The 18,166-nt window shown below is 41.7% G+C and overlaps 1 protein-coding gene across 3 annotated transcripts in view; it reads left to right on the top strand.

Moving 5' to 3' along the window:
- The window catches only part of RPTOR (regulatory associated protein of MTOR complex 1), a 289,467-nt gene that overhangs the window by 165,096 nt on the left and 106,205 nt on the right, over positions 1-18,166 (top strand). For all 3 annotated transcript variants that reach the window (XM_034789588.1, XM_034789587.1, XM_034789589.1), the window contains exons 8-10: positions 244-344; positions 1,637-1,781; positions 14,960-15,035. In XM_034789588.1, the coding sequence (XP_034645479.1) occupies positions 244-344; positions 1,637-1,781; positions 14,960-15,035 (322 nt within the window). The remainder of the gene's footprint in view (positions 1-243; positions 345-1,636; positions 1,782-14,959; positions 15,036-18,166) is intronic.

Here is an 18,166-nt window from a genome sequence, read left to right as displayed (position 1 = left end):
CAGCAAACTGGAATAGGGAACAAAATATGAGGTAAACTGATACGTGGAAGAAGTTCCTACTGAAACAAGGAAATCGAGGCGGTGCTCGTGGAGGAACAAAGCAACTTCTCTTAATAAAATTAAAGCAACAGTACGGTGACACCTGTGGCCTTGGGTATGGCCTAAGTGCATGCATGTATATATTTAAATTCATATTTATTTATTTAAATAGTAACATACTTAATACAAATGTCTCTTTTGTAGGATTCCTGGCAGACTGAATGACAGGAGAACGCCTCTGGGAGAGCTGAATTGGATCTTTACAGCAATCACAGACACCATTGCATGGAATGTCCTGCCACGAGGTAGGACTGTCTGGCAGTTAACAGTCCACGTTTTCACCAGGAACAAGTGCTGGCTGCTCAGAGTAGAGGGGTAGGGAAGTTAGATAAGGGGGTTAATAAAACAAGGAAGAAGAGTCTGGTGATAAAAGAGAGAGAGAAAACATGGGCTGAGGTGAGACACCAGAAAAAAGAGTCCATGCCTGGGAAAGGGAAAAACAACAGAAAGGCAGAAAGTATTCATTAAGTGGAGAGAGGGAAGAGTGGGTGTAGAGCTGGGTGAATAATTGATTTTCATTTGCTGGCCATTCTGAAAAATTGGGGAATAAATTCAGTCCTGGTCAAACTGAATTAGAAAATGCCAAAAAAAAAAAAAAAAAAAAAAAAAAGCGAATGAAAAAAGTTAGTTTTGGGTCAAAGAAAATGTATAATTCAACCTGAAATGTTTCTGGGCATTTGTAAAGGGCTAGATTCACTTTAACTTAGGTCTCTCACCTCCCAGGCAAGGGCCCTAACCACCAAGGTATAGGGTATTCTGAGGTGGGTGTCTCTGCATCTCTCTTGTTGAAACTATTGTGCTTTGCATAAAATACTTAAACGGTCATTGAGGCAAAGAAAGAGCATGAGATTGACTCTGTAGCCTCGTGGTTAGGGCACACTCCTGGGATGAGGAGACCTGGCTTCAAATCCCTGCTCCAGTGAATATTTATACAAAGTGGATTAGCTTCAACAGGAGAGATTGAGAGAGACCTGGTGGTGGCTAGCGCACTCAATTGGGGTAGGGCCTGAGTTCATGACCTTGCCCCAGAACTGGAATTCAAACCTGGGTCTTCCACATCCCAGGTGAATCCTTTAACCACTGGACCAAAAGTTATAAGGTGGGCTCTCCCACCATCACCCCCCATTCCTTTGTTTTGTGAATCTAGCCTGAATTTTTTTTTTTCTGGCTGAAACTATTCAGCTAATTCATTTCAAATTCACAAATAGTTTTGGTCGTCCAAAACTGCATTTTTCAGAGAAGAAACTAGTCAAAAAACTTCGTTCAGCTCTAAGTGTGACTTCTCAGTAGAGATGTTATTGTCACACTTGTCAGGCAAACTCAGTGCCCATTAATCCTTCTGTGGGTGTAAAGTGACAGCAACACTATTTCTGGAGGTCTTGGGCTTTTGCTTTTCTGGGTTTTTGTTTTTGTTTTGTTGGAGGAAAGTATTCATTGATCAGCTCTCTTGTGCGTGTGTGTATGTATCTGCTGGTACAAAATGCTTCTTACAGATCACTGAAGGTACCTGTGTGTCACACACATTATCTCTCTGCAGATCTCTTCCAGAAGCTCTTCAGGCAGGATCTGCTGGTGGCTAGCTTATTTCGTAACTTCCTGTTGGCAGAAAGGATTATGAGGTCTTACAACTGTACCCCTGTCAGCAGCCCACGTCTACCTCCAACCTATATGCATGCAATGTGGTAAGTCGCTGCTAGCAGGGTACCTCTTGCTTTAAAGGCTTTGTACAGATGCCTTGGGGAGATTTCAAGAGCTGCTGTCACACAAGGTTGTTACCACCTGAATCTGTGCAGCACTTTCCTGATTAAATCAGTGGATCAGAAATGGAAGCGCATGTGGCAACTTAATACCTATCTCCAAATGTATTGCTTCCCTGTGTGTATGGTACCCCATTAATATAATTCTGATATAATTCCCTGATACAAAAGCTCCACTTCAGCTAAGTAACATTTCAGCCCAAATAGAGAAACAATGGAGCATCAGCTACCTTTCTGTTTTGCTGGCATAAAGCTGTGATTGTAATGGGGAGAACTGGGATAGTTGGGGCTACAGCAAGAATTCTTTTAACTTTCACAATAGACAGTAAAAGGAGGTGGGGTTTGTTACAGAGTTCATTTTCTGGCACTCTGCTTCTTTTTAGATGATTAATGGAAATGCAAATGACTCACATTATGGAAAGCCTTTTAAATGCATTCCTGACTAATAAACAAATGCTGAGTGAATACAAAGGCCCTCCTTATAATTCTTAGTTCTGTCTAATTAAGGCTAGAATTGTACAAAACTTAGCTTGACCCCATCAGGTTACACCTAGCCAACACAATTTCTGTAAGAGAAAATGATGCCTCTGTAATCTCCGAAAAGTTAATAAAGTAATTGCTACATGTAATTGAATAGGCTTAATTTACTTGGATAGTCAGAAAGCTTTTGATAAAGTCCCTCCGTCAGACTACAGGGGAAAACAAAGTTTGAGTAGAGTCATGGAAAAACTGGTTGAGGTGGCAGAAGTCATATTACATGTCTTTTCTTAAAACTGGAGAGAAGTTAATAGTTTAATATTGGGCTCAGTGTTAAATACATTCTTTAATCATTTGGAGGAAGAAGTAGACAGTGATTAGAAGTTTACTGATAACAAAACATTGCTTTAATTAATAAAAAAACATGGAAGGACTAAGAAAAATGCACATTGGCACCTAGAGCCAAAGATGCTCATATATGCTTTTAAATTGGAGGAACTTTTGAGGAAAAAGATTTGTCATGTACATAGCACAATGAAGTTGGCTTGTCAGTGTGGTGTAAAAGCAAACAGGTTGTTTGTATGCACAAAAGGGATAGAACATGTAGCATACGAAACAATGAGTGAGCGCTCATGTATGACTGTATCCAATAGTTGCCTCACCTGAAAGGTAAGGCAGAGCCTGGAAACCTCCTGAGAAGGACAATGCATGTATGGCTACAGGTTTTGCAGGATTTTTATATGGGCAGAGATATACAAACAAATCTTTCTAGATACTTATACCATGCTCATCAGCTATCTGAGCTCCTTCTGGCTTCTTGCTGGAGTCCTTCTGTGAGGCAATGTGGCCTAGTGGATAGAGCGCTGGACTGGAACTCAGGAGATCTACGTTCTATTTCTGGCTCTTCCACTGACCTACTGGATGACCATGGGCAAGTCACACCTTCTGTGCCTCAGTTTCCCCATCTGTAAAATGGGGATAATGATATTGACCTTTGTAAAGTGCTTTGAGATCTGTGGATGAAAAGTGCTAAATAAGAGCTATTATTGTTGTTTTCATTTTTACTTAGTATTTAGCAAAAGCAGAGCTCTCTTGGCACATCACAGACTTGAAGCCTCACAGCCCACCTGTAAACTAGGCTCAGCAGAAGTGACTGACTTCATCACACAGCACATCAGCTGTAGGGCCTGGACGAAAAGAACACGGTCCCGACTCCCGGTCACGTGCTGTAACTCACTAGATAGTCAAGTCTCCCTAGACCTCACACAGAGCTGTATTCTGAAGCCTGTCATCTTCTTTTCTTTTTTTTTTTATTAAAGCAGATCATTGCAGCTGTTGGAAATTTAACCCAGAAAATGTGGTGGAGGAAAGAAACCGAACTTACATTGCTGAGTGATAGAGACCGATTGGATGACAGAAAGCAAATGTGCACTGCTGAGTACGCTGGTTGTCATTCTGCTGTGAGCTTCTCACAGATTTTTGCACCTAGCAGATCAGAATTTGAATGCTTATGAATGTGGGTACTGGCTGTGCTGTCATTCATAGCGATTTGATCTGCAGGAGGCCAACAAGAAACCCCTAGGATCTGCTATAATATGTAAATGGATGATGAGCTCAGACACTTTGTCCTACAACCCATCAATCTGTGTTCCTCAAGGACCTGACTTAAAGGTTTTCTGCTTCCCCCAGCCCTCAGTACTAGTTATTTTGCTTATGTTGGTTGTCACAGGAGTGTTGAGATGGGGCCTTTCTGCTATTCCCACACATCCATGCTGAGGCAAGCAGGTATTGTGTGTCTCTACGCCCTAACACTTGATTTCATAGTTTAAAGCCTTCATGGTATTGTGCTGGTTAGCTTCCCCACCTACTTGAGTAGTTCAGATCCTTCCTCGGGATGCTGATCTCCCCACCTAATCTGCATCCTTCCACACCCAGAAATTATGGGTGATTGGCCCACTCCCTCCTCGCCATAGAAACCGCTTGTGCTGCATTTTGTTGTATACCCAGTCACTGGATAAAGATGGAATCCATGCCGAACTCTGTTCATCCATCTACTTAGTTGGCTTACCATATGCCTTCACTGCTTAGAAAACTGTCTGTTAAAACTTACATTGTTATAATATTGCCAGTTCTACTGAAGTGCATTCTAATTTACCTTGCATTTCAGATGTGAAGAAACATGATGAAACAATCTCATTAGGGAAGTATGAAATAGCAATTATATGTAAAACACAATCAAATTTTCTTCTGTTTGTTAGTCGTGCATAGGGAGATACAGGATACACAAGCAAGCTGTAAAAAGGAGTCTGCTTTGGCATTGCATGAGTAATATTGAGTCACAGATACTTTCTTCCCTTTCTCCACACCCTCTCCTATCCTTGTGTACTTGCTGAGATCATTAGGATGTTCTCTGGGGCGGTCTTCCACACAGAAAACATAAGTCATTTTAGTGATTCACTGATTATAGTAAAATATACTGAATGGATTCTGAACTTTGCACATGCTGTTCGCTCCTCCCCGCTTTCTGGGAAACACTGGTCAATTGTACAGTAAAGATGCCCTGCACCACACCTTGCGACTCAGCTTCTGTTACTGGAAACATCCTCACTGTCAGTGTAAGAGTGGAAAGAACAGAAAGCATCCCCTGCTTCTTGTAATTCCTTCAGGTTCCCGGTTTTAACCCAAATGGGCTACAAAAACCAGAGTTCGGTGCTCAAGTTTCCCCCTTTTGTCTTTCCAATTAGCATTCTAGAGCTGGGTCCAGTGCCTTGTTGTTTCTGCTGCAGTTACATCGCTGATAGAAAACCACAAAGCAGTTGACAAAATATCATGACGGTGTCCTGCTCAGCTACAAGTGCACTGCAGGACTGTGCATATGCTGTGAAATGTTTGTCCACTTGACTTGCGCATCACTTGATCTCATGAATAATTATGGCTGTTCCTTTTTAGAAGTTAAACGTAGACCATTTTGCCCTCTATTTTAGTGTATATCTTTGTCTGTGCTTCTGCCTGATGGTATTCTCTAGACCATGCTCACTTTTCACATCATTTGAGGATCCTGAATAGATTAACCCTTTTCTGGAAATAGTCAGCAGGCTGCCAATGGCATTAGAAGTGTCTACAGATAAGTGTGTTTCTCTCTTCTGTCTTGGTCATCTGGAAGTAAATTCTCTGTGACCAGTTAAATCAGCTCTCTTAATTTATTCTGTAGACCAGTGCTCTCTAACTTCTAAATCACTTCTTCTAGCCAGGAGATTGGGCTATAGGGCAAGCCTTGTTTTCTGAGGCCAGTTTTCGTCCACTAGTCAGCCAGTATTAGGATGCACCCAGAAGGGCACTGAACTTGATAGTCAAGAAACCTGGCTTCTGCCCCCATCTCTGCTACTGACCACTGTGTGGCCCTTAATGTGTGACTTAACTTCTCTGTGCCTCTATTACCACTTTCTTGTCTACTTAAACTGTAAGCTCTTCAGGGCAGAGACTTTCTCTTACTGTTTGTACAATGCCAAGCACAATGGGACACTGATCTTAGGTGAGTCCTGTTGGCACTACTGTGGTACAAGTAATAGTAATATTCATTGAGGGACTGTCCAATTCAAAGCCTAGATGTATTTGTCTGTGGTGTATGAAGGGGGAAGAAACATTTTTGTCCTGCCTACACGTGGGTCTCCATGTCCATGGATTGTAGTTTATACATTGTGATCACCAGTAGAGAATTGTAATGATGGTAACTAAGTAAATTGACAGACTTTTCCTAATGTGTAATGTAGGCCATGTATTAAAAACAAGGCACCTTTATTATGCTGTGACAGAGATGTGTTTATAATAATAATAGAAATATTGCTACAGTAAATATACCAAGCATGAAATTCTAGCTGAAAAGAAAACCATAATGTAACATCCCAATAACAGGTGAGGAGGGAGATTCTTGAGTCTTTGGACATTGTGGGAAGTATTGCAAAAAAGGTTCAAGTCTGCAATTTTCTTCCCTGGTGGATTTAAAAAGGACTCTTCTTTTAGAAACATAGAAAAGTCTTAACATCTCAGCAAGAGCAAAATGACTGAAAGATTTAGGGGAGCATTTGGCTACTCTGTGTTAGCCTTTTATAGGCTTGGGTGGGTTCCTGTTTCAATCGGAAACATGAGGATTTTGGTCTCCACCTCATCGTTAGAGTCTCTAGTACCTATCAGAAAGGCACCCACCTAGTTTGATCAGGAAAGGTCCAGAGTTGCTATAGTAGGGCATGGGTTGAGGTCAGGATTGAGATTCATTGACTAACAAGAGGAAAGTTGCCCACTTCTGCCACTAACTAGCACTATCAGACCCTCCTTTTCATGAGCATTGAAATACTTAAAGATTTTATAGCTCTAAATGTTTTTAAAAATATGTATGTCTGAGTGCTTCCCTCTTGCCTTCCCTAGAGCAGGCTCCATGTGTCTGCAGTATCACTGTGGAGCTGCTGGCTTCAGACTGATATTTGAAAAATCAGTCAAACGGGACATGGGGATAGCTCAGTGGTTTGAGCATTGGCCTGCTAAACCCAGGGTTGTGAGTTCAATCTTTGAGGGGGCCATTTAGGGAGTTGGGGATTGGTACTACTTTGAGCAGGGGGTTGGACTAGATGACCACCTGAGGTCCCTTCCAACCCTGATATTCTGTGATTCTATGATTCTATGCTACTGAGTTGTAGCTGCAAAAAAACCAAACATGGGAATAACATGTTCAACGTAGTTCGTACAGACTGAAATGTTTCAGTGTCAGAAATGTAGAATTCAATCAAGTATATTTGTGTTAGTCCCCAGAGCACAGATGGCTGAAACTCAGATGCCTTTAGCAGCTCCCCTGAAAATCATCAACTTCGTTTCCAAAATGAAGGAGCCCAGTGCTTTTTTTCCCCCTGTGGTGGAATGCAGTCTAATACCAGCTGTTTCCACACAGAGAGAACACAAGCATAAGAGACCTCAGTAATTCTTTACCAAAAATGAGATGTGAGGATTAAAAGCATCAGGGACACTGACTCAGCCCAGAAAATTAAAGTTAAATGTAATAAGTTCTGCCTTCATGATCTGCAAACTACTGCAGTACATGTGGGTGAAGAAATACTGAGGGTCGGTCTCTGTAACTATGTTTTATTTATGTTAAAGTATTACCGTGAGCTTCCAACATGGAACATTTTATCTCACATAATAAAATGGTCTTTAAGCAAAGCTAGATGCTCTGTGCTTTCCATTCCCCGCTTAAAAGCCCAAACTTTGGAGCACCTCAGAAAACACAAACTAAAGGCAGTTGGACGAGATCAGGATAAATTATTTAAAAGGTTATAATACATTTTTAAACAAAATTAAAGTTAAAATACATGAGCACTTCCCTCAAGGGAGGGGAGAGTTAATAACAGAATCCAGGGCGTCCTTTCTTGTTTATTTTTTGATGTAGAGTCATGCTGTTTTCCTCAAAGAGAAGACTAAGGGGGGATATGATAGAGGTATATAAAATCATGAGTGATGTGGAGAAAGTGAATAAGGAAAAGTTATTTACTTGTTCCCATCATATAAGAACTAGGAGCCACCAAATGAAATTAGTGGGCAGCAGGTTTAAAACAAATAAAAGGAAGTTCTTTTTCACACAGCGCACAGTCAACCTGTGGAACTCCTTGCCTGAGGAGATTGTGAAGGCTAGGACTATAACAGGGTTTAAAAGAGAACTAGATAAATTCATGGAGGTTAAGTCCATTAATGGCTATTAGCCAGGATGGGTAAGGAAGGGTGTCCCTAGCCTCTGTTTCTCAAAAGGTGGAGATGGATGGCAGGAGAGAGATCACTTGATCATTGTCTGTTAGGTTCACTCCCTCTGGGGCACCTGGCATTGGCCACTGTCGGTAGACAGGATACTGGGCTAGATGGACCTTTGGTCTGACACGGTATGGCCGTTCTTATGTTCTTAAGTTAACTAATCTTACACCTCAGCACACAAACAGGAAATAAATTGGAGAACAGCAGGGGGACAGGGAAGGGGTCCATTCCCTTCTAGAAGTGATTCACGAGAGCCAACCCAGGATAACACTTCCTTCCTTCCCAGGCTTCTTATGGGGATTTCTGTTTACAAAGTGCTTTTGAAGATTAGTTTTTACTGTGTTAGGAACAAAAATGGTTGAGTAAGAGCTCAGTATTATGCTTTTCCCCCCTTTTTCCCGAGTCCCACTGCCCGGGGGGGGAGAACAGCCACCGCCTGGCCCTGCAGGCCGCCCCCCTCCCTCCTCCTCTCCCTACCGCCCGACTGAGTCCTGCCTGCTCGGGGCCAGGCCGGACTCTCACTCACCCCGGCCCCGCGCTTCCCCTTCGTCTCCCGGGCCTCCCTCCAGAGCTTGTGGAGGGAGAAGGAATGGTGAGCCTGGGGAAGAGGCGGGAATTCGGGGAGGGAGCCAACTGGGGGAGGAGGGGGCGGGAGGGGCACGAGCACTTCTGGGCTCTGGAGCATTTCCTTGTTTGTCCCGTGTCCCAACCGCACGTCAGTCGGGACGTGGGACAAACAAAGAAATATTGGGACAGTCCCGATAAAATCGGGACGTCTGGTCACCCTACTCAGAGAGTGTATCTAAAAATTCAGATTGCCTGCCTTCGCTTTCCCTCTTGGTAATCTGAAAACTTCAGTCATTACCTCTTCTCCTTAATGGTCTTTATTTCCCCCTGGGTAGAACCTAAATCGCTCTGGTTTCCCCACCCACATTTAATCGCCCATGTCCTTTTATCGTTCTTTTTCTGGACTTCCCCAATGCCCTTTTAGTGAAGTATGTTTTTACCTACACAGTGGGTTCATTCTCTAAACAAAGACACAAGTAAACGATTAGAAAATAACTTGCTGGTGTCTTTTTGGCAATTGGAAATAATACAGTGCTGGCTTCAGTCCGAACAGTATTGTTTGTATTTTTTTAAAGTTTCAGCAAAGACACTGTTCTTGGGAGGGGGTGTGTGTGTTGTAAGTAGTTGGATTGTGTGCGTCCATGAAGCAATTAACGTTAATCGGTAGCTCTCTAGACTGCAAAAGGCAGTCATATTGAAATTTGATATTGGCGATTTCACTTTTCAGGAAGATTGAATATTGGCTGATGTGGCTGCATTGATTTTTAATGATCTGTTTTTAGAAGTCTAAAAAGAGATTTGGCTTTAATCTGCTGAAATCTCTTTTCAAATGCCCTATAGTTCTTCCTGATAACATGTTTAAAACTCTCAAGATCTGACCCTGCAGGGCTGCTCTGGACAAATTTTATAGAGGTATTAGTGCTCCTTACCTGAAATGACTTTGAGGTGCTCAGTATATGAGGCCTGGTCTACACTTAAAATTCAGATCAACTTGGCTATGGTGCTCAAAGATGTGAAAAATTCATACTCCCCGAACACCGTAGTTAAACTGATCTTAGACAAGGATGGGTCGTCGGATGAATTCTCCCATCGACTAGCTACTGCTGCTTCGATAGGTGGATTACCTACATCGACAGAAATCCTCCTTCTGTCCCTGTAGGAAGCATCTACCCTACAGTGCTATAGGGCACAGCTGCAGTACCACAGCTGTGCCACTGTAGGGCCTGTAGTTTAGCCATGCCCTTTGTGCTGTGCCTCTGCAGAATGATGACCTATGCAGTATCCTTTATAAGCAGCACATTTCAGACAGTTGTGCTTCTCCTCCCCTGATCCTTTTCATCCTCATCTAGTAAACCAGAGTTTAATAGTTCATCTCAAAGGTGCTATGTAGGCTTCTCTTAATATCTGAGGCTACGTCTACACATCAATAAAAAAACCCATGGCACCGAATCTCAGAGCCTGGGTCAACTGGCTCAGGTTCATGGGGCTCGGACTGAAGGGCTAACAATGGCAGTATAGATGTTTGGGCTCAGGCTGGAGTCCAGGATCTGAGACCCAACCCCTTGTGGGCCAGCTGCAGGTCTTTTCTTGCAGTGTAGACGTACGCCCAGAGTCCCTTCTCTTAAGGAGGCCTCCCCGACTCTTTTCAGCCCCTACAGTTAGAAATACTCATCCTTTGGTCGGAGTCAAAGAATCCTTATATATAATAACTACAATAATTGACTTTGCTTCTGCCTCAACCAGGACTAAAGATTTCCCTCAGCAGCTCTGACTAACCATTTTGCCTACAGCCTGGGCATTTATTGAGCATGTGGGAACCATTTATTGCCTGTGCCTTGAAGTGGTTTTGATTATCTCCCCATTACCTCTTAATTATATTGGTAGCCTTTTGCCAAGTGAGAGGTGAACGTGGTGAAGGAGGATGGCAGGGTTGGGGCTATTGAAACAAATTACATGTTTTGGATCAATGGGAAAAAGGTCTTTTTTAAAAAAATTCTTTCTTCATCCTGAACGTGTAGATTTTTCTAATTGTAAGCAGCTGGTGGTTTGGCTAATGAAATGGACTCTCCTAGTGAATTGCTCTTCCAGTAGTATCTCTGCTTGGTAGTGCAGGGGGATTATTAAGATTTAAGAAGTTATTAGAATAGATAACTAAAATCCAGTTTATTGATTATCACCTCTAGTCTTACGTTTGCAAATGTTCCTTGACAAAGAAAAATTGCTTAGCCTCTTGATGTTAATGCTATGCCCATGAGCCAAGGAGGAGCAATTCTGTCTAGTGAATAAATTAGTTACTGTATAAAACACTCTTTGGTGTTGGTGCAGCAGTTTAAGTCCCTAGCCTGTCATCTTAAAATGACAGGGTTCAAATGCTAAATCGAGAAATGTCTTAAATGAGTTTTGAAGAGGGTGAGAGGATAAACATTGCAAAAGTGCCTCAATCCCATGTTTCAGAAGAGACTTGGGCACTTTGGAGCATAAGTTCCATTAACATTTTTAAAAATGGAACTTGGGTGCTTCAGAAAATGTTTCCCTAGAAGAGTAGCAGCCCATGTGACAAAACATCAGATGAGCTGGTAAATGTTCAATAGAGATCACTGTTCTGTATTTGAAATGAAGTAGGAGGGTATATCCATTTCATGTGATGCTGTGTATGAAATAGAAACTTTATCGCCTGTAATAAAGGAAGGTGCAAGGCAGCATTCGCTACTATTCAATTTTTTTAAATCAACAGACCCCGGGTAACTTAAACCCAAGAGTCTTGAAGGAACTAGCTGAGGAGCTCTCTGAGCCAACCGCTAATGTTAATTTTTAAGAAATCTTGGAGTACTGGGGAAATGCAAAGAATTAGAGGTCTGCACATTTGTTTACAAAAGGATAAAAGAGATCCCAAAGGAACTATTGACTGGCTAACCTGATGTTGATCTCAGGTAAAATAATGGAATGATTAATTTGGAACACTTTTAACAAAGCATTAGTGGCTAAAAATACAATGAATGCCAGTCAGCATGGTTTCACTGCAGGTAGGTCTTGTCAAACAGACCTGTTAATTTAACAAGATTACAGGTCTTGTTGACAAAGGCAATGGTATTGACATAGTATACTTAGATTTCTCCAAGGCATTTGATTAAGTGCTTGTCCACACGGACACTTAGTGCGTGGCAAACTGGAATGTAAGTTTACAGCACACTAGTCTGCCATGCATGAAAAGTTCCGTGGTGTGCTTTGACAAGCTGCTATTTCCCAGCGAACTTTTAGTGCATGGTAGCAGGGCCAAACAGTGACTTAGTGCGCTGTAGATTTACACGCTGCCTCCAAGTGGTCAAGCCCTTAGTACCACATGACATTTGTATTAAACTTGAATCATATGGAATTAACAGGGCACACGTTAGATGGATTAAAAACTGTTTTGCTGACAGATCTCGGAATGTAGTTGTTAATGGGGGGATAGCAATGAGCGGAGCTGTTTCTGTCAGGGTCCCACAGGAACTGGTTCTTCGTCCAATGCTATTTTATATTATCAACAATCTAGACAATGATATAAAATCTTTGCTGGTAAAGTTTGCAGATGACACAACTATTGGTGGTCTAGTAAATAATGAGGAGGACAGGTTACTGTTAGTGATCTGAATCACCTGGTTCAATGGTCACAATCCAACAAAATGTATGTTAATATAGCCATATGCAAGAAAGTACATCTGGGAACAAAGAATGCAGGTGGTTACTTACAGGATGGGAGACTGTGTATTGGAAAGCAGTGACTTAGGTAGATAATCACATCAACATGAGCTCTCAGTGCAGTTCTGTAGTGAAAAGGCTAATGCAATACTTGGATGTATAAACAGGGGAATATCAAGCAGAATAATCCAGGGGCTAGATTATTTTTTGTCGTGTGGGGTGTGAGGAGCTTGATTTATTCAGTTTATAGAAGGGAAGACAAAGAGGTGACTTGATCACTGTGTCTAGGAATTATATGTGAAAAAGACATTGAGTGGGGTGGGGTGGGGCTTTTCAATCTTACCATTAACGGTGTAACAAGTTCCAGTGGGTGCAAGCTGAAGTTAGACAAATTCAACCTTGAAATAAGATGTAATTTCCTAGCAGTGAGGGTGATAAAACATTGGAACAGTTTACCAGGGGAATTGGTTGACTTGACTTTCCTTGAAGTCTTTAAAATGAGATTAGAAATCTTGCTAAAATATATGCTTTAATCCAGCTGCTGGGAGAAATTTTATGACCTATGCTCATTGGGGCAGCTAGCCTTGGAATCTGTGAATCTTCCTGTTCATCCTTGTCCTTCGTAGGCCCTTGGAAGAACATGGCTGCCTACATTGCCCTTAACATACTGGTAAGACTTGAAGCTTTGCAATAAGATAACTGTAATCAAATCCCATGCTTCAGAGCTCCAGCCAGTTGCCTGCAGATGTCAGGAAGGAATTTTTCCCTTGAGGCACAATTTTTCAAATGTATTTGGGTTGGTGCCTTTCTCTGAAACATCAGAGATTGACCACAGCTGGAGATGGGATGGATCAGTGCTCTGAAGTGGTACAGAGAATCCTCTTTCCTAAATATCTGGCTGATGTGTCTTGCTTACATTCTCAGGATCAAACTGGTTGCCTGGGAATTTCCCCCAAGTTAGAATGGCAAAGACTTTAGGGGGTTTACACTTTCCTCTGTGGCATGGAGCCTTTCTCTGCTAGGATCCTCTCGGTTTGTCTCAACTAATCAATTCCTTGCTGTTTCAGGCATTGGCCCCTTCTGTTCTCCGCCTGTGGCACACAACAATGTGGTCTCTGTAGGACTGAAATGCTTTAGTCTAACTAAAATAATTGGGATTAATATAGGGATATCTGAGTGAACTTTAATGACCTTCGATATGCGGGAGGTCAGAGTAGATGATCTAGTGGTCCCTTCTGGCCTTAAATTCTATGAAAATATGAAACACTTGTGAAATCAGCACTTTGCCAAGGGTGGTATACTGGCAGTTTGGCCAGTGCTGACTTACCTCTTGCCCGAGTAACTTGCCTCATTTCAAGGGCATTAATTCCCCTTCTATTGCGTACCCATAAAAAACACTGGATGCCTTTTGAGCAGTTGCTTGATAATTAGTCACTTCTGGTAGATTTCCAAGTCCCTCCCCCATAAAACTTCTGTTACAGTGTACAACTTAACAAGACTGATCCCTAAGATCTTTCAACTATTTCCCTATGTTTTTCCTTGGCTCATTGTATACGTATCACCAGCACAAATGTGTACAACAAATCTCCTTAAACAAGGTAGCCATGCAAAACCCAGATCAGAGTAGGATTAATGCAGATAAGGCCACCCTTCAACAGTACAGAATTTCCAAGTCTAGAGTTTTGAAGAGAAGCTTTATCATGATCCTGTCAGTGTATTAGTGAGTTGTGACTCGCAGGGCCTGTCAACAGGAGTAATTCTTGATGAAGCATATTGGCATGCCTAATAGACTGGAAGCTAATCTTCGAAAGGATGTACTCGGCACCTTAGAAGTGTGTGCTTTAGGATTATGGGTCATGTTGGAGCTGTCCCCTGCTGGTGGATATTAATAAGACAGCAATGAGAATTTGATAATGAGAACATGAAAGTTCACTTTAAAAAGTGGCTGTTCCAGTTAAAACAAGAGCAGGCACAGATTCGTTTTCTAGTTAAGTAGATAGTTAATATCAACATTCCATGAAGAGTTGTGTGTCTGCCAAGCCCTGGAAGTACTAAGTGGCAGTCATACAGTGTCGCACATGAGCAACAAGATGCCAGACTCCATTAATGTCAGTGGGAGTTCCATGTTTTTTTACCTTTGAATTGTGCTAGAAATGTGCCAACTAACTACAGGTCTCACTGAACAGTGGAGTTGTAATGTAAGAACTTCCTCCTTCCAATTTACAGTCAATCCAGGATTGTTATTTTTTCAGTTTATAAAAATACACCTGTTGTGCCATATAAACACATGGGCAGAAAAGTAGAACATCAAATAAGTGCCTGCCTTTTAGATTAGAGGGAATTTAGTCTTTATATAGAAGTAGTATGCTTACTGAGATTGTGCGGTGTGTTGTGATTCTGGACAAGGGCTGCTGTCACCGCTTTGCATGAGTACGAACTGGCCTCCTGAGAATTGAAGAGCTATTACATATTAACTAAGCCAGTTTGGTATCTCTATAAGTTGTCCATCCTCTAATAATCAGCAGTTCAGACTTCTCCCAGTATTGTATACTCATATTCCAGGATGACCTGTCTCTCACTTGTTTCTCCAGGCAAGCTTGGGACCTCGCAGTTGATATTTGCCTTTCCCAATTACCAACAATCATAGAGGAAGGAACTGCATTTCGGGTAAGTTACTCAGGCATTGAAATGTGCTGTGTCCATTAGTCAATGTTCCAGCCCATGAAATCTCCTTTTTTATTAAGTCTGGAATTCTTGCAGCCAAGGAACTAGGACTGGGTGGAGCTTACATTTCCTGGGAGATCATAAACTGCCAATCATCTAATTTAAAGGAGTAGGTTTAGGGTCAGTTTAAAATCTTTCATTAGCATATAACATTTCTGAATGAGTGAATGCATTTGAATTCAGAGACCTTGCTCGTATAGGCATATGGAGTGATATGTGCACATATACTTTAGAACTCTCTTAGTGAGATGTCATAATTAAGTTGAGGTGAGGGTTTCTTCTGTTCAATGCCAGTTTTCATTGTTTTAAAAATTGGTGGGGAGGAAGAAATTCTTACTGGCAGAAACCTGTAGATTCTAGGTCTGGCCTCTGACATTTGAAAAAGCTCAGTGACGTGAGCTTTCTACTAATACAGCACACCACTGTGATTTTACAATTTAATCATTTTTAATAACCATGTAAAAACCTGCAAAAATGAATTGTTTAATGGAGGTGTCTTCAAATAATACAGAGCAAAGTTGTACTTGGTAAGTTTGGGGGTACTTCACACCATTTCTTTAGAACAGGAGGTGACTCAGTAAAAGTGGTCTCATTAATGAGATTCACTACATTTGTTGCTGCCCTTTCGATTATCTCAAGCAGCGAAGAGCCAGAATGTTTTAACATAAAATTTGTCCCATATTCCTATAGATGGGATGGGTTTCTCTTGATGTTCTTCTGATGCCTCCTGAATGGAAACCTTTTAATAATGACTATTACAGTCTGGTTGGTCGTAATGTTCGGATAGACTCGAGGATGAACTCCATTATAGTCACTGGAGGAAAGTAAATATGGGTTTCCTATATGGGATTATTTTGGTTTTGACATGCCTATAGCAGTTTTCAAATCCAAGAACGTAAGAGACTCTGACATCTTTCCCAGCTAACGTTTTTGTTTGCTCTTAACCCCAGTTTTCTTTCTTATCTGATCTATCTCCTCCTTTTCCAGAAACAGATGGAGGTGTTTTTTACTTGTTCATGCTCTGTTTCAATGACCTTTCCCAATAACTTATTTTGTTAATCAGACCCATTGTTTGAATAGTTCTACCTACATTCCCTGCCTACTCCTAGTTTCATAATTTTTAGATGATGAATTGATAAATTTAATTTTTGATTAGTGATAAATTGTTGTCATCCATGTTTTAAAACAAATCCGAAGAAGCTGATAAATTAATACATTGCTCTGAGGTTCCCAGTGTGTTTTTGTATTGTCAGTCTCTCTTGACTGTAAGCTTCACAGACTGGGATGGTGGTGCCTTTGGTAACGTTCACAGATTATCTCCGCAGCAGTTTGACTGGACCTGAGAGGGAGCAGGTTGCTGTCAGAAAGGCCAGAGAGAAGGTCGGTATTTCTGCACTGCAATAAAACCCCCATGGCTGGCTCACATCACCTGACTTGGGCTCACGAGGCACAGGTTTTGGGGCTATAAAATTGTAGTGTAGACATTCGGATTTAGGCTCCTGCCTGGGCTCTGGGACCCTCCCCACTCGTGGGGTCTCAGAGCCTGGGCTCCAGGTCAAGCCCAAACAGCCACTCTGCAATTTTATAGCCCTGCAGCACGAGCCCCAGAGACCAAGTCAGAGGACTTAGACCAGCTGCAGTGTTTTCTTGCAGTGCAGACATGCCTGGAGATTGCTGTAATCAAGACAGAAGAAACAGGATGAGAGTTGAAGTGTTGCAGACAGAGATAAAAAGCCTTGCAGTCTGTCTTCCATTTTCTAGGGCTAGGATCCTAATGTAAGTTTATAAGAGAGGCAATATAGCTATATAGCAAACTCTGTATCTCAGTAGGTATAGCAGGATCTGAGCTGCAATGCATCCAGATACATTACAGTGACTGGCTGAGAGCCCAGTGTAGATTTATGAGAATAAAGTACTGCATTTGCTAGACTCCTTTTGTGATTGAGCTGGTTCAGAGAGAGTAACTCTGATAATATGCAAATTTGTGTGGTTTTAAACTAGCTATTCCCATGCAAGCTAAATGGCCGTTAAAGTTGAAACAAACAATCAGAAGAGAAATCTTTGCTTAGCCCTATTGCGGGTAGTTTGACTTTCTGTACAACCAGTTTGAATAGATTCCAGAATATAACCTCAAAATCTATATAGCATAAATCCATAATAGATTAATGTAAATGAACACTAGTCAGCTTAGCAAGTGAAATGAAACTGGTATTTACTTTGAAACATAAATGATTTTCTCTAAAACCTTCCATGCAAGGAGTTTTAATGTGTCCTAGGATATGGATCTTGAATGATACTAAGTATCCAGGGATGGGGTATAACCTTTAGTAACACTTGTATTTTGGATTTCGGCCTTCCACACACACGTGGAATAAAATGAGTTTCTACAGTAATGACCTTGCTGTCCATGCATATTATCAAATTGTATTTTCCCAGTAGGTTTAGTGGCTGAAGTTGTATCCAAGTGCCTGAATGCAGCACAAACACTTTGGCTCTTTTGGGAGTGAAGCTGGTAAATGCTCACACACCCTTTAATTCCCGTCCCTTTTCTATACGTACTCTGTATTGTAAAATAGCAATAAATGTCATTGCCCCCTGCTATTGCAGTTCTGTGACACTGCTCTGATAGTGCACATAATATGCCCCTGTGGCAGTCTTGGGCATCTGAAAACTGCCTGCCAGTTCAGCTGACTTACAGTGAAGAGGGGGCCTGTTTCAGGGGTGAGAACAGAGAAATATCCACCAGGGACTAGGTAAGAAGCCAGCAAACTCTATTCACTTTACAACCTAAGCAAGACAATCAGAAGTGAAAACAAGCCATCCTCCAAGCTCCAGTCAATGCCGTGTTGTAAGTCTGATATGGCCAAGGCTGGCTGTATAGCTTGCAAGAGGAAGGAGGGTGTTGCTTTGTCAAACAGACATAAAGAAGGTGAAGCTTATTTTTTCAGTTTGGGAGGAGGTGGAAGGGGCTTTGCTTTCTACTGCGAAGCTTTGACAAATGATTGAAATGGAAAGACAGCTGAACATCCTTGATCAATTCCTTGTTTTCTAAATAAACATTCTGCCCTCCAACC

Source organism: Trachemys scripta, chromosome 14 (genome assembly GCF_013100865.1).
Source record: "Trachemys scripta elegans isolate TJP31775 chromosome 14, CAS_Tse_1.0, whole genome shotgun sequence".
In the NCBI taxonomy this organism is placed as follows: Eukaryota; Metazoa; Chordata; order Testudines; family Emydidae; genus Trachemys; species Trachemys scripta.
The sequence above is the reverse complement of the archived record's forward strand: the minus strand, read 5'-3'. Positions and strand labels throughout refer to the sequence as shown.